General features: G+C 43.7%; 1 protein-coding gene across 3 annotated transcripts in view; it reads right to left on the bottom strand.

Moving 5' to 3' along the window:
* The window catches only part of LOC137320195 (vacuolar protein sorting-associated protein 8 homolog), a 168,534-nt gene that overhangs the window by 67,561 nt on the left and 84,506 nt on the right, over window positions 1-16,467 (bottom strand). For 2 of the 3 annotated variants that reach the window (XM_067981913.1, XM_067981915.1), the window contains 6 exons: window positions 15,799-15,888; window positions 13,545-13,596; window positions 13,333-13,375; window positions 12,924-12,996; window positions 5,686-5,805; window positions 1,349-1,420 (listed from right to left, as the gene is read on the bottom strand). In XM_067981913.1, the coding sequence (XP_067838014.1) occupies window positions 1,349-1,420; window positions 5,686-5,805; window positions 12,924-12,996; window positions 13,333-13,375; window positions 13,545-13,596; window positions 15,799-15,888 (450 nt within the window). The remainder of the gene's footprint in view (window positions 1-1,348; window positions 1,421-5,685; window positions 5,806-12,923; window positions 12,997-13,332; window positions 13,376-13,544; window positions 13,597-15,798; window positions 15,889-16,467) is intronic. The other variant, XM_067981914.1, reaches the window with a different exon arrangement.

Genomic DNA, 16,467 nt, shown 5'->3' with positions numbered 1-16,467 from the left:
TAATGGACCCTTGTCAACCTCCCTGGCAGCCCTTCGTAAACAGCTAGCTAGGAGGTCCTGATCTCCAAGCCCAGCTAGGGAATGTGGATGCAGGTCAAGTTCAACATGATTATTCTCCAGCTTTGAGCATGAAATTTGGAGAGCTTTGGGGTTTGATTCACTCATTGCTTCCTGCCTATCCATAGAAACCTGGAGTCCTCGATGTCCTGGAACTGCTGGGCAAGGGCCCTGGCTGGCATGATCTGAAACAGGTAGAGGCAAGGAGGTGCATTCATTTTTATTTTTTGTCCTTTGAAATGTCATTTCACCTGCCCAGATCAGCATATATGCTGGCCAGATTTTTTGGAGCAAAAGGAGGAAGGGGAAAAAAATCTTTTATACAGGTCAGTGAGCTTAGGAGTTACCACAATCCATATTTGAAACTAACCTTCAGCAGGAGTGTCAAAGTTGTCAATGAACATTACATCAAAAAGCATTGTTTGAATACTAGCACCCAATCTGATAAATTTAATTGAGCACACTAAATAACCTGAAGCATGGTCAGGCATTTTATGGGTTTAGTTACAGTATACTTTAGAAACAATTATGTTGGGAAGCAAAGGTGGCATTTTAGTACTGGACAATTTAAATCTCAACATTAAACATAGTTTGTTGAGATTACTGCATTGTCAAACATTCCTCATACAGTGAGTAAATGATTGCATGCTCAGTTGCCATGACTATCTGATTTATGTGTTTTTCCCAAAGTGATAGAATTTAAACCCTAGTTGCTTAGAGTCAGTGGAACTACAACTATGTATAGCACAATTCCTGCATTAGTGCCTAATTAAAAAGTTTGTGTTCTTTCAAAGATAGTTTTCGGTCTTTGCAATTCAGTGCACTTTTGAATATGTGCTGTCGGCTTTGGTTCAGTGGTAGCACCTCCCCTCTGATCCAGAAGGTCGTGGGTTCAAGCCCCACTCCAGAGACTTGAGCACACAATCTAAGTGGACGTTAAAGTGCAGTACTGAGGGAAAGCTGCACTGTTGAAGGAGCCATCTTTCAGATTAGACGTTAAATCGATGCCCCTTTCAGGCGGACATGGCACTAATCGAAGAGGAGCAGAGGAGTTCTCCCAGTGTCCTGGCTAACATTTATCAGTCAACCAACCCACGACCATCAACAAGAGATTATCTCTGGCCATTCCTTTCATTGATGTTTGTGAGGCCATGCTGTGTGCAAATTGGCTGCTTTCTTTCCTAAATTACAACAGTAATGACAACAAAAGTACTTAATTGACTTTAAAGCGCTTTGGGAAGTCCAGAGGTCGTGAAAGATGCTATATAAAGGCAAGTTTATTCTTTCTTACCATAAGCAAAATATCTATGATTCTTTGCTGAAACTCCACAGCTTGTTTGTCCTCTTGTAAATCTTCAAATGTCTGGGCAGAAAAAAAAAGACAAAAACAGCTCTTGAATTTCAGTGGAAGGCAAAGTTGATATTAACCCCATTCCTCTTTCAGGCTGCTCACTTAGGCTAAACTAGACATATGACTTCGGTAATGTTTAACTCAGACAAGCTTCAAACCCCATACCGTATCGATCACCAAGACTGCTTACTTCCAACTTACAACATTGTCCACCTCTGCTAAAAACCCTCATCCATACTTTTATTACCTCTAAATATGGCCTCTCCACCACCTTCCTTTTGAGACACCCAAGCTCCACCTATCACACAACTTGCTCAAAATTCCATTGTCTACATCCCATCCTGCTCACCCATCAACTGTGTCATCACTGACTTCCATTGGTTCCATGTCCCACATTGCATCTATAAATTCCTCCAAATGGTCTTGCCCCATCCTACTTTTACGACAACCTTGAGCCTTCCCATCCTATGCCCTTCGCTCCCTTGATTTTGGCTTCCTGATCATCCCCTTCTCCCTCCATTCCAACCATTGACAGCAGAGCTTGCAGCTGGCTTGGCCCTATGTTCTGCAAGCCCCTCCCTTAACCCTTTTACCTCACCAAGCCACACCTAACTTTTAAAAGCCTTCTTAAAACCTATTTATTCAACCACCGTTCCTAATTTCCCTACTGTTGTTCGGTATCTGTTTTCTGCTGTGTGAAGTGCCTTGGAATGCTTCATATGTTAAAGGTGTTACATAAAGGCAAGTTGTTTATCAAATTTTTCCTAATTTCTCAGGAAGCTCACCATCAACTTTTTATTGCAGAATTCCACAAATTCCACCATTCTTGACTACCAAAATATTCCGAAAGAGTAAAAACAGCGTAACCTTCTCAGTTAAAAGCAGACCTTTATCAGCATGTGTCACAGCTGTCCAGACTAGGAGATAAGTATTCAATCCTAAAAATATTTTATTTCTGGTACAGATGATGAATCTGAAGTTTAATTTTCTGATACTTACAGCTGACTGGTTTACTAGTTCATACGTGCTTCTTGGTGATTTTTCACATGTATGGCTCGGTTGCAACTTTGCTGTGACAACACTGATCTTCATAATCAAAGCTTTTTTTTAAAACTAACTACAACGCTGGGCTTAAAATTGGTTTTCAGCCAAAGGATACCCATTGGTGGCTCCTAGGATTGCATCCCAAGTTGTCACTTCAAGCAACTCCTGGGTCTGATTTTTCTGTTGGGTTCTAAACCTATTCAGAAGTCACCACACATAGCCTGAGACTCATGAAGGAAGTTCTGCAAATAGTACCACTGTGTTCTCTCTTTCACACCACCGTCCCCCCCACCCCACCCCACCCCACCAAACTCTGGGAAATAGCTTAAGCCCAAATTGTCATGTTTGAGTTTTATTGGGCCTTCCAGGAAGGCTCAATAACGGAACCCCTCACAGCACAGTTAAGGGTACTGCTGTGGCCTTCAGCTTAATTCGTGTACAGTCGCCAGCTTCCTGCCAAGTGTGCGACTACTACCAGGCAGTCAGAATATTCTGAATTGACTAGTTGATTTAGAGGGGTTAATTATGCTCCAACATCTGGTAGTAAGATATTTCATTTCTGTCGGAACTTGTTCAGTTGTTGCATAGTTCACGATCGTGTAATGTGGAGAGTCTCCCAAGGACATGCAATGGTCTGTGTCTCTTGCCAAAATCTGGTCAATGGTGGGGTGTAAACTGATCAAATTAATAAATTTCAGCAGTCAGTCTGGCACATCAAACAGGTTTGAACTCTGCATGATGTGATTAGCTGCACAGCATTTTCTCGGAGCCTCGATCTTCTGCCCTGACGTGCAATGTTTCAAGTTGGAGTAATTCTGGTGCTTTCCTGCTGTCGCTTTATGATTGGCAACCTGTTTATTTATTATTCGTTCATGGGATGTGGGCGTCGCTGGCAAGGCCAGCATTTATTGCCCATCCCTAATTGCCCTTGAGAAGGTGGTGGTGAGCCGCCTCCTTGAACTGCTGCAGTCTGTGTGGTGAAGGTTCTCCCACAGTGCTGTTAGGTGGGGAGTTCCAGGATTTTGACCCAGCGACGATGAAGGAACGGCGATATATTTCCAAGTCGGGATGGTGTGTGACTTGGAGGGGAATGTGCAGGTGGTGTTGTTCCCATGTGCTTGCTGCCCTTGTCCTTCGAGGTGGTAGAGGTCGTGGGTTTGGGAGGTGCTGTCGAAGAAGCCTTGGCGAGTTGCTGCAGTGCATCCTGTGGATGGTACACACTGCAGCCACTGTGCGCCGGTGGTGGAGGGAGTGAATGTTTAGGGTGGTGGATGGGGTGCCAATCAAGTGGGCTGCTTTGTCCTGGATGGTGTCGAGCTTCTTGAGTGTTGTTGGAGCTGCACTCAGCCAGGCAAGTGGAGAGTATTCCATCACACTCCTGACTTGTGCCTTGTAGATGGTGCAAAGGCTCTGGGGAGTCAGGTGAGTCACTCGCCGCAGAATACCCAGCCTCTGACCTGCTCTTGTAGCCACAGTATTTATATGGCTGATCCAGTTAAGTTTCTGGTCAATGGTGACCCCCCAAGGATGTTGATGGTGGGGAATTCAGCAATGGTAATGCCGTTGAATGTCAAGGGGAGGTGGTTAGACTCTCTCTTGTTGGAGATGGTCATTGCCTGGCACTTATCTGGCGCGAATGTTACTTGCCACTTATGAGCCCAAGCCTGGATGTTGTCCAGGTCTTGCTGCATGTGGGCTCGGACTGCTTCATTATCATCATCAGCGAACATCCCCATTTCTGACCTTATGATGGAGGGAAGGTCATTGATGAAGCAGCTGAAGATGGTTGGGCCTAGGACACTGCCCTGAGGAACTCCTGGGGCTGAGATGATTGGCCTCCAACAACCACTACCATCTTCCTTTGTGCTAGGTATGACTCCAACCACTGGAGAGTTTTCCCCGATTCCCATTGACTTCAATTTTACTAGGGCTCCTTGGTGCCACACACTGTCAAATGCTGCCTTGACGTCAAGGGAAGTCATTCTCACCTCACCTCTGGAATTCAGCTCTTGTGTCAGTGTTTGGACCAAGGCTGTAATGAGGTCTGGAGCCGAGCGGTCCTGGCGGAACCCAAACTGAGCATCGGTGGGCAGGTTATTGGTGAGTAAGTGCCGCTTGATAGCACTGTCGACGACACCTTCCATCACTTTGCTGATGATCGAGAGTAGACTGATGCGGCGGTAATTGGCCGGATTGGATTTGTCCTGCTCTTTGTGGACAGGACATACCTGGGCAATTTTCCACCTTGTCGGGTAGATGCCAGTGTTCTGGCTGTACTGGAACAGTTTGGCTGGAGGCGCAGCTAGTTCGGGAGCACACGTCTTCAGCACTGCAGCCGGGATGTTGTTGGGGCCCATAGCCGTTGCTGTATCCAGTGCATTCTGATTATTAAGGAATACGGACCTTTTTGGTATTACCCACACATGTCACTGCACTGCTGATTTTCTAGGAAGTCCTCCAAACAAAAGATGTAGCTGACAGCTTCAAGTGTGTACAGTGGAGTCGGGATTAGAATGTAGACTCCATGGTCTGTAAAGTAGTAAAGTTCCTATGTTGTGTATAGGTCTTGCAAGTGCTAGTATTGCAGGGCCTATGATAGGGTTAGATGAAAAGGGGTGGGAGGAAGCTCGTGTGGAGCATAAACAGCAGACCAGTTGGGCCAAATAGCCTGTTTCTGTGCTGTAGACTTGATGTAACTCCATGTAACTGCTTTCTTTGTTCTGAAAATCTGAGCACTCAGCCAGCCATTCATTGAGTTACACTGCAGAAAAATCTAGAGAATTTTGACTAAAATTCTAAACCAATCTTTGAAACAATTTTTCTAGTGACCATACCCATCTTCCACCTAAAATACTGTTTACCTGTTAATCCCTTCCAGCTATTCCTCTCTAACATAGGAAAGACATTTGCTGCAATTGGGACCATTTTTGAATAACTTCAAGTTTACCACCAAGTAAACTTTTTCCCACAAAAAGGTACATCCTTCAGAATGTATTCTAATATTAGTTATAGTGGATTCCAAGCATCTGCCACCATTTTTGATTCAGCTCTCTTTCCAACTTGTCCCCCTCATCCTCAAATAGCTAGCACTTATACCTAAGTACAAAAGCCCTTATTGATGACAAGCCTTAACATACATATTTGTATGCACCAGTTCCAGTGTAAAAATATTTACAGTCAAGTCCCACGTCTAACAATGTATTTAAATACAGGTAACAGTGCTAATATCCTACCAGCACTAGCACATTTAGGAATTCTCTTGTGTTGCACTTCAGAAGAGTACGTATGTTGTGATAAGGTTCTTCATCTGGTTCTACATTTTTTGAATGCGGCCTCGTCAAACTATCAAAAACCTAAAATGCAAAAAAAAATTGACATTATGGTTGATTGACAGGAGCATTAAAAGTGACGTTGCACTATAAAATGTTCCAATCTGTTAAAAGTGCACACTTTCACTAGTGTTGTCTAATTAACTTTATTTGGGATTCTGATTTAACATGGTTAGTTGTGCTGCATACGAAGAAGGAAAAGCTGATTTGACCTTTCCCAATGGGCAATCAAATTCTGTCCAACACTTCTGTTCCAGAAAGGAATTTGGAACTCTTTAGGTTGAATTGAGAAATAAGACTTGCGTAACAGCACTGGGCATCCTTTGTGCGCCACCATATAGAAAGAGTGCACAAGAGAGGGTGAAAGACAACAACAGAAAGAGAGTCAGTAAAAGAGTGAGAGAGAAATGAAAAAAAAATGAAGCATTCGGCCTCCTTACCTAACTTTCCTTTATTTTATGCTACTGTACCACCCAGTTTGGACGGTATAGCAGAAGAATCATAGAAGTTACAACATGGAAACAGGCCCTTCGGCCCAACATGTCCATGTCGCCCAGTTTATACCACTAAGCTAGTCCCAATTGCCTGCACTTGGCCCATATCCCTCGATACCCATCTTCCCCATGTAACTGTCCAAATGCTTTTTAAAAGACAAAATTGTACCCGCCTCTACTACTGCCTCTGGCAGCTCGTTCCAGACACTCACCACCCTTTGAGTGAAAAAATTGCCCCTCTGGATCCTTTTGTATCTCTCCCCTCTCACCTTATATCTGTGCCCCCTCGTTATAGACTCCCCTACCTTTGGGAAAAGATTTTGACTATCGACCTTATCTATGCCCCTCATTATTTTATAGACTTCTATAAGATCACCCCTTAACCTCCTACTCTCCAGGGAATAAAGTCCCAGTCTGTCTAACCTCTCCCTGTAAGTCAAACCATCAAGTCCCGGTAGCATCCTAGTAAATCTTTTCTGCACTCTTTCTAGTTTAATAATATCCTTTCTATAATAGGGTGACCAGAACTGTACACAGTACTCCAAGTGTGGCCTCACCAATGCCCTGTACAATGTCCAAACCAAAATGTTCAAGACCCATTTCATTTAATTTCAGTGACTATTTCTCCCAAAAAAGATTTAGTAAGAGAATTTCTCCCATTTTTTTCATGCCCTTCCCATATTTCCTTCGCTCTTCTCTTTACTAATGCTGGGTGCAGGCATTCCATTGGTATCGCACTCAAGTGTTGGTAGATGTTCGATCATGGGAGATATCAGAGCCAAATTTAGCCCAGTCACCTAATTCCCACACATGCACACTTTCCAGCAGCTCTTAAGAGCAAGATCAGGAATGAAAACCCTTAAAAAAAATGATTTTCCCCCTCCATACAACAACTTGCATTTATATAGCACCTTTAGCATTGTAAAATGACCCAAGGTGCTTTACAGGAATGTTATCAAACAAAATTTGACACCGAGCCACATAAGAAGATATTAGGACAGCTAACCAAAAGCTTGGTCAAAGAGGTAGGTTTTAAGGAACGTCTTAAAAGGAGGAGAGGTAGAGAGGCGGAGAGGTTTAGGGAGGGAATTCCAGAGCTTAGGACCTAGGCAGCTGAAGGCACGGCACGCCTATGGTGGAGTGATTAAAATTGGGGATTCACAAGAGTCAAGAATTGGAGGAGCACAGAGATCTGGGAGGGTTGTAGTGCTGGAGGAGGTATAGAGATGATGAGGAGCGAGGCCACGGAGGGATTTGAAAACAAGGATGAGAGTTTTAAAAATCGAGGTGTTCCCGGATAGGTCAGTGAGCACGAGTGCCAGGTGAAGGGGACTTGGTGCAAGTGAGGATATGGGCAGCTGAATTTTGGATGAACTCAAGTTTATGAAGGGTGAAGATGGAAGGATCAGGAGAGATAGTTTACTACAGTTACAGTCACATAAGATGTCATTTGTGACTTTGATAAGGGCCGTTTCAGTACTGTGGCAGGGGCGGAAGCCTGATTGGATGGATTCAAACTTGGAGTTGCGGGAAAGATGGGCACAGGTTTTGGAGGCGACAACACGTTCAAGGACTTGAGAGGAAAGGGAGGTTGGAGATGGGGCAGTAGTTTGCAAGGACAGAGGGGTCAAGGGTGTTTTTTTTTTTTTGAGGGGGGTGATGATGGCAGATTTGAAGGGGAGGGGGATGGTACCTGAGGAGAGGAAACCATGAATATCAGCTAACATGGAGGGCACCAGGAAAGGAAGGTGGGTGGTCTGCAGTTTAGGGCCGAGAGAGCAGGAGGTGGGTCTCATGGTCAAAATGAGCTCGGAGAGGGCATCTGGGGAGATAGGAGAGAAACTAGAGGAAGATGTGAGTTCAGGCCTTGGGCAGGGGGAACCTTAGAGGAAGCTTGGCTTGGTGCACTGGGGAAGGGAGGGAAGCAGTAGAGGCAGCTGAACGGATGATCTCAATCTTAGTGACAAAGAAGTCTATGAGCTCCTCTCACTTGTTGGAGGTGAGGGTGGAGGAAGCAGGGGAAAGAGGTTTAAGACGACGGTTTGTAGTGAAGAGAAGCCGTGGATTATCTTTGCATTCCAGATTCAAGTCTGCATCCCTTGGACTTAAAGGAGCGGAGATGAGGGCCATACCAACGGGAACGACCAGGGTGAGAGAGTAATGGTTTTAATGGGGACAAGGACATCAAAAGTGGAGGTGAGGGTGTGATTGAGCAGATTGATAGCTGCACAAGTGTTGTGGCGAATGGAGGGCCAAAGGCCAGACAGTTGGGAATTTGAAAAATGCAATTGTAAGTGATTTGAGAGAGGTTTTTTTTCCAGGGGTGGACAAAAACGGAAGTGGAGTTGGGAGGGGGAAGGGGGATGTGGGTGGAGAGGGATACAAGGAAGTGATCAGAAATGGCCTTATCCGTGATTGACATGATGGGAGTAGTGAGGCCACGTGAAATGGCAAGGTCGAGGGGGTGGGTAGGGGAGTTTATATGAAGGGAAAGGTTAAGGGAGGATAGGAGCGCAGTGAAATCAAAAGAGAGAGAGCATGATGAGTTGAGATGGAGGTTGAAATCACCAAGGATGAGAAGTCGTTCTGTGTAGAGGCTGAGGGAGGAAAGCCATGAAGATATCTCGGTAAGAAACTTGGCGTGATACTTGGGTGGGCAGTAGAGAATGAGGATTTGAAAGGAAAGGTGAGGGGGTGGAACAAGGTGAGATGCTCAAAGGAGAAGGTGCCAGAAGTGTAGGGGAACAGACCAAGGTGTGATTTGGTGATAAGGGCCACACTGCCACTGCTTGGGCAAAGCAAGTATCCAGGCAAGAAGGACTCATTAAGGGGGAAGGTGTCATCACCCGTCAGCCAGGTTTCTGTAGCCGATTTCCCCCCTACCTAGCCAAAGGGTACCGAGGCCAACTGCAGTACTCCACCGGCCAACCAGATTGACGTCAGCTAATTCAGTAAAGACCAAGAATTGAATTTGGGAGCTTCCTTGTCTGCATGACCCAGAACCACAACAAAAGCCTATTAAAACATCGAATGAGCTTTTCTTTATAATGGTCTCAAAATTCTGAATTTATTTGTTCAAACTATGTGTAATTAATATATTGCAAGCCGATCCTTTAAAGGCTTTTTCCATCAGAGAGGAGTTATGCTGAGATTGAAGGTCTTGTTTTGGTATCACATCTTAATACCTTTGACAGAAATAGGAGAGTGCAAACTGATCGGGGTAAACATTGTATACAATTCTAACTGTAATTAGTTGGCAGATTTCTTTCTTGTAATGGTAATAATGTTGACCGGAGGTCACCGGTTACGGTTATTGGCTTAGTACAGGAGAAGAGTCAATTCTCTCTTAACTCTCAATTCGCTTTATTCACGCCGTTAGATCATTTACATATAGCTTATACGTCTGGTTAGATATAGACATGCAGTTTGCACCAGGTTATACAGTTTTATACCCAAACTAGGACCTAAACGCACACCCACTAGGTTTCTCTGACACTCCAGAGTGGTCACAGAATATAAAAGGATAATAACCGAAAAGGAGAGCTGACGCTGGGAGGCGTTCCATTCTCTCTCTCTCGACGTCGTCTCTACGTCCCTGATGTAGGGTCTTCCACTTCCGCGATGGTTGGTCTCCAGAGTCTGGCTCCACGCCCCAGATCCTTCATTCTTATTCCAAATCTTATCTCTTCAAGCTGTGCTGTCTCTCTCCCTTTGGTTTAGGCTTGCTCGCCTTAGCCTGTGTCTTCTCCTCATTGGCTCTGTCCCAAGGACTTGGGTAGCATTACCTCATTACTCCTTTTCTAAATAAGGACTTGTGTCTTATCACATCTCCTTTGTCTTTCACAAAACTTAGCTAATTCAAACCAGTTCCAGCCAGCTCAGGCCAGCGACTGAACTCAGGTTACTTCAGTTCAAAAGTTGTTCTTGCCTGAGTGTCAGCAGCTGGGGAATCACAGGTTACTTTCTGCAGCCCCTGGCCAACAGTAAGAGCAGAATGATCTATTATCTATGACATTAAATAAAGATGCAATACCAGAAGAAGCTGAGAGTAGACAAGGGTAATGTAGTAGATGTAATATATTTAGATTTTCAAAAGGCCTTCGATAAGGTCATTGTAGATTCATGACTAAGGTCAGAGCATGTGGAGTCAGAAGACAGGTAGCAGAATGGATAGCAAGCTGGCTATAAAACAGAAAATAGAGAGTAGGGTTTAAGGGTAGCTACTCAGACTGGCAAAAAGGTGGGAAGTGGTGTTCCACAGGGACCACTGTTGTTCACAATTTACATTAACGATTCGGATTCAGGAATCAAATACAATGTCAAAATTTGCAGATGACACCAAATTGGGAAGAGTATTTAATACAAAAGAAGAATGCGTCAAAATGCAAGAGGACATTAATAAACTTGCAGAATGGGCGTGTAATAAGGTGAGAGTGACTGCCCTTGACATCAAGGCAGCATTTGATCGAGTGTGGCACCAAGGAGCCCTAGTAAAATTGAAGTCAATGGGAATCAGGGGGAAAACTCTCCAGTGGCTGAAGTCATACCTCAAACAAAGGAAGATGGTAGTGGTTCTTGGAGGCCAATCATCTCAGCCTCTGGACATTGCTGCAGGAATTCCTCAGGGCAGTGTCCTAGGCCCAACCATTTTCAGCTGCTTCATCAATGACCTTCCCTCCACCATAAAGGTGAGAAATGGGGATGGTCGCTGATGATTGCACAGTGTTCAGTTCCATACGCAACCCCTCATAATGAAGCAGTCTGTGCCCACATGCAGCAAGACCTGGACAACATCCAGGCTTGGGCTCATAAGTGGCAAGTAACATTCGCGCCAGACAAGTGCCAGGCAATGACAATCTCCAACAAGAGAGTCTTAACCACCTCCCCTTGACATTCAACGGTATTACGATCGCTGAACTCCCACCATCAACATCCTGGGGGTCACCATTGAACAGAAACTTAACTAGACCAGCCACACAAATACTGTGGCTACAAGAGCAGGTCAGAGGCTGGGTATTCTGCGGCAAGTGACTCACCTCCTGACTCCCCAAAGCCTTTCCACCATCTACAAGGCACAAGTCAGGACTGTGATGGAATACTCTCCACTTGCCTGGATGAGTGCAGCTCCAACACTCAAGAATCTCGACACCATCCAGGACAAAGCAGCCCGCTTGATTGGCACCCCATCCAGCACCTCGCCAAGGCTTCTTCGACAGCACCTCCCAAACCTACGGCCTCTACCACCTAGTAGGACAAGGGCAGCAGACACATGGGAACATCACCTGCACGTTGCCCTCCAAGTCACACACCATCCTGACTTGGAAATACATTGCAGTTCCTTCATCGTCGCTGGGTCAAAATCCTTGAGCTCCCTACCTAACAGCACTGTGGGAGAACCTTCACCACACAGACTGCAGCAGTTCAAGAAGGCAGCTCAACACCATCCTTCTCAAGGGCAATTAGGGATGGGCAATAAATGTTGGCCTTGCCAGTGACACCCACATCCCATGAATGAAAAAAAAAATTGGCAGATGAATTTCAATATAGATAAGTGTGAGGTGGTGCATTTTGGTAGGAAGAATAAGGAGGCCACATACGACTTGGATAGTAAGAGTCTAAATAGGGTACAGGAGCAGGGGTACAGATATATAAATCACTAAAAGTAGCAACGTAGGTTAATAAAGCCATAAAAAAGGGAAGTTATCATGAAAGCAGCAGGTATATTTCAGAAAAGTAAAAACACTTTCTTTTTGGGAAAGCAGTTATGATATAACCCAATAGCAGTTACAAAAATATACTAGGTGTATATATAGGCCCAGAATTTGCTCATTAAATAACGGTGAGGCTAACAGCACTCACACGTGGAAATCTAGAAGTTGCTCTACCAGATGCCCTGTTCTTCCGAAAGCTGTGCAGGAAGGACAGCTCGTCGGCTGGATCCCCGTTGGAATGAATGGACTCGCGTGAAGTTGCTCTCCTGCCTAGCTGGAAACGAACTAATCTACACAGAAAAAGGTACGCTCACTTTTTTTTAGGTCTAAGCTAACTTTTAATGGTGTGGTGAGTCTTAATGACTGCCAAACTATCCCTCTGGCACTGAAAATTAACTTCTAAAAATGTGGGGTCTCATTCCTTCCCATTTTAATTGTTGTTGACCATTTAACATTTTCTTTATCTTTTTTATCTGTCTTTTAATTAAATATTTCTTACTCTTTATTTTGCTTTCTCTAACTGGTTTTACATTGAATTTACTGTTCGAGCTCGCACTTCCTGGTTCTCACTGCACGGCTTGTCAAAGATACTTTAATCTGATTGGTTGAGGGGACACAGTTCCTTTCCCCGTTCACACAGCTCATAGGTGCCCGGGAGAAGACACTGCAGCTCCCCACTGCAGCAAGTTGGCACCCAGAAGCCTGTGGATAGTTTGTGGGTAAGTTTAAATCTAACGGGTGGCGGGTGCCGTTTGTTTGCCGCTCAGCGTAAATTCCGGGCCATTGTGTATTTCAGCATATATTTTACTAGGGAAAAAAGTAATATCATGTTTTTTGAAAGATAACTTCATATTTCTGAACTACATGTATTTTTCCCTTCCTATAATAAATGTAAATTTAATGCAAAATCTTGTAATGTGAATGTATACAATCCTACCTCCTTTTTCACTACAGGCACCAGATCTGCTGGAATGTCTCCAAAGGGGTATACTCTTCCAGATAAACAGCAGCTATGGCACAAACAGCAACAGCTTGTGAGAACATATACAGGAAGAACTAAGTTACCAGACCCTCAGAATAACATGTTTTACCACATCTAGTACAAAGATAAAATTATAAAATGTATATATTGTCAGTGGTATGGAATGTATAAATATTGAAATATCGTCAGAAAGGGTTATTGCATATGCTAGTTGAGTTATTCATTCTCCATGTATTTAATTCCCATACTTTGCTGTGCCACAATTTACTTGTGAAATAAAACAGAGTATCGATCAATTTCTAACCACCTGAAATGTGGTGCGCTGAAATTTGCATTATATCCACTGAAGAGAAAAAGAAATTACCTTATATAAACTAGAACTTTATTTCCAATGGAAACCAGTTCATCTGCACCAAACAAAAGAAAGGATTTTGATGTACGTTAAATACTTCAGTATGAAATTAATTAGTTTCATGATGAATGCCCAATTATGAGGTGAAGACATCTTAAGCGGAAAACACTGTAAACCTAGATTATTCTATCTGTTTTGGGGGAGAAAAAAAAACAAGTACTTACTGCTGTTCAGTTTCCCAGATTTTAGGGCAAAGTCAATTGCCTGAATCATTTCCTGCAATAAGAAACAAAGTGCAATATATTGATAGTAATATCAATCTTCAACTTGTTCCAGTTCTAACAAAAGGCCATCAACCTGAAACGTTAACTGTTTTTTTCTCCACAGATGGTGCCTGACTTGCTGAGTATTCCCAGCATTTTCTGTTCTTATATTGATAGTAATGTCAGCTCAATATTCCTATGTAACAAATGCATTTATAGCCAATTTTAAAAATTTGATCTTGGGACGTGCGCAATACAGCAAGGCTGCTTTTATTGCCCAACCCTAGTTGCCCCAAGGTGGTAGAAGAGGTGCAGAGCTGGCTAGATGTGGAAGCTGACCCCCATGTTTGCAGATATCATCACCAGGAGCCAGTATGCAGATGAGGAAGAGGAGGGGGCCAAGCATAGATTCTTGGGTGATTCCAGAGGTGACAGTGGGAAGAGAAGCCATTGCTAGAGATCTTCTAGCCACAACCTGATCGATAAGACCAGAACTATGCGAGGGCTTTCCCACAGAGCTGGACAACAGGCATTGGTAAGGAGGATGGCGTGGTCGGAGAATGTTAAGATAAAAATAAGAAACTATAAGTGTTGGAAATCTAAAATAAAAGCATAAAACATTAGATATGAATAGATCATTCAGCATCTGAAAGACATGTTAAAGTTTGGACGAGACCCTTATTCAAAAATATTAACCTGAAGGATCTCTACAAAATGACATCAACTGACATTGTGCATTTACAGCATTTTTTGTTTTTATATAACATTGTGGAAATAGTCAGTTATCCCAAATGCTCTTAATTTTTTAAACTGGAGAATGTAGCTTCACATGCTGTATTTTAAAATGTAGTAATTTTGCCAAATCCCCCACCATCAGCCACCTGGGGATCATCATTGACCAGAAACTTAACTGGACCAGCCGCATAAATACTGTGGCTACAAGAGCAGGTCAGAGGCTGGGTATTCTGTGGCAGGTAACTCACCTCCTGACTCCCCAAAGCCTTTCCACCATCTACGAGGCACAAGTCAGGAGTGTGATGGAATACTCTCCACTTGCCTGGATGAGTGCAGCTCCAACACCACTCAAGAAGCTCGACATCATCCAGGACAAAGCGGCCCGCTTGATTGGCACCCCATCCACCACCATGGCTGCAAAGTGTACCATCTACAGGATGCACTGCAACAACTTGCCAAGGCTTCTTCGACAGCACCTCCCTAACCCGCGACCTCTACCACCCAGAAGGACAAGGGCAGCAGGCACATGGGAACACCACCTCCTGCACGTTCCCCTCCAAGTCACACACCATCCCGACTTGGAAATATATCGCTGTTCCTTCATCGTCGCTGGGTCAAAATCCTGGAACTCCCTGCCTAACAGCACTTTGGGAGTACCTTCACCACATAGACTGCAGCGGTTCAAGGCGGCGGCTCACCACCACCTTCTCAAGGGCAATTAGGGATGGGCAAGAAATACTAGCCTTGCTAGCGACGCCCACGTCCCATGAATGAATAAAAAAATTTATTTGTCCCAGTATCGAAGATTTAAAAACGACAGGCATCTTAAAATACCAAATATTTTAACACATTTTCTTTACAGAATTTTTTTTTTTTAAATAGCTATTAGACAGAACCAATTCCTTTTGTGGGCTTTGTTGAAATATAAATTAAAAAGCAACCCAATATAGTTCTGACCAGGACTATCTTTTTCTTTCGCAAAATATGAAGTCACAAAAATAAAATGCAGTAAAATTTATGATTCCAAGATAAATGGTTAATTAATTGATGCTTTGGGAAGCAGTCATATGGAAAATTATTCATATTTAATAAGCTTTCAGTATACAATTGGTCACACACCACTCGATTAGAGAGAATTTCATTTAAATTTGAAACCCCCACGGTTTCTTGTGGCCCGTGACACACAGTGAGGATTTTTCTGATATGATGTGACAAAGCACACCGTTCAGGCCACACACGAAGGCCACTTGAGTCAGTTAGAGTAGGGCTGCCGACACTCATGGAACCATATGGCAGCATAGCTCAGTCCTTCGGGGGGTGGGAAGGGCGCGTGCCGGAAAAAAGAGAGATGAGATTGGGGAGAAATGCAAAATGTCATGGCAAGTTAACTTTTTGATTATTTTATTGTGTGTCACAAAATTATTACCTGTGAAAATTACGATGCTATTTATTGACCAAAGTTGATATAAAATATATTTACCTCCATAGGTGTAATATAATCACTCATCCCCTTATTGTAAACATGAATAAGTACATCATACAGCCCATGGTTTCGTGACAAAGAAACTACCTGCAACCAAAAGGATAGAAAAAAGTGATAGCGTTTTGACCCAATGTGATATCACCCATGACTGCTATAGCTTAAAATCAAGTGAAAGTCGAAAACTGAATTCTAAAACAAATAAAGTGCATCAGTCCATTAGCAGAGAAGGGATGGCCTCTTTTTCTATACCGATTATATTTTACTATGCTCAGAACAAGGAAAATGTGTAAAGAAACAAATAAAATGTACTGCACCCACCCTGAGCTGTGTCGTCTTCCCCTTTATTTCTGTCAATCGCCTGGTGCTGCTCCTCAACTGGGGTGGGGGGGGGGGCGGGGGGAAGGTTTAAGGTTCCATGGACACTGGCTTTCTTCTGGTACAAAATCCAAATGGGCATGCATCATGTGCGAATCTCGACAGAAAGCTCTGGCAGACTATTTGACAACAGGGGTATCAAACTCAGAACCTAATCCGCCTTGCCTAATCACATACGCTACCTTCCAGGATTATAAGGAAAGTGAATCCTGGTCTCTAACCCAGAAGTACTGAATCTGGGTGCATCATCCCTCCCACCATGGTTGAAATTAGCTAATTCAGCATAAACTG

This window comes from Heptranchias perlo, chromosome 3, assembly GCF_035084215.1.
Source record: "Heptranchias perlo isolate sHepPer1 chromosome 3, sHepPer1.hap1, whole genome shotgun sequence".
In the NCBI taxonomy this organism is placed as follows: Eukaryota; Metazoa; Chordata; class Chondrichthyes; order Hexanchiformes; family Hexanchidae; genus Heptranchias; species Heptranchias perlo.
Note: the sequence above shows the minus strand (reverse complement) of the source record. Positions and strands in the feature narration are given on the sequence as shown.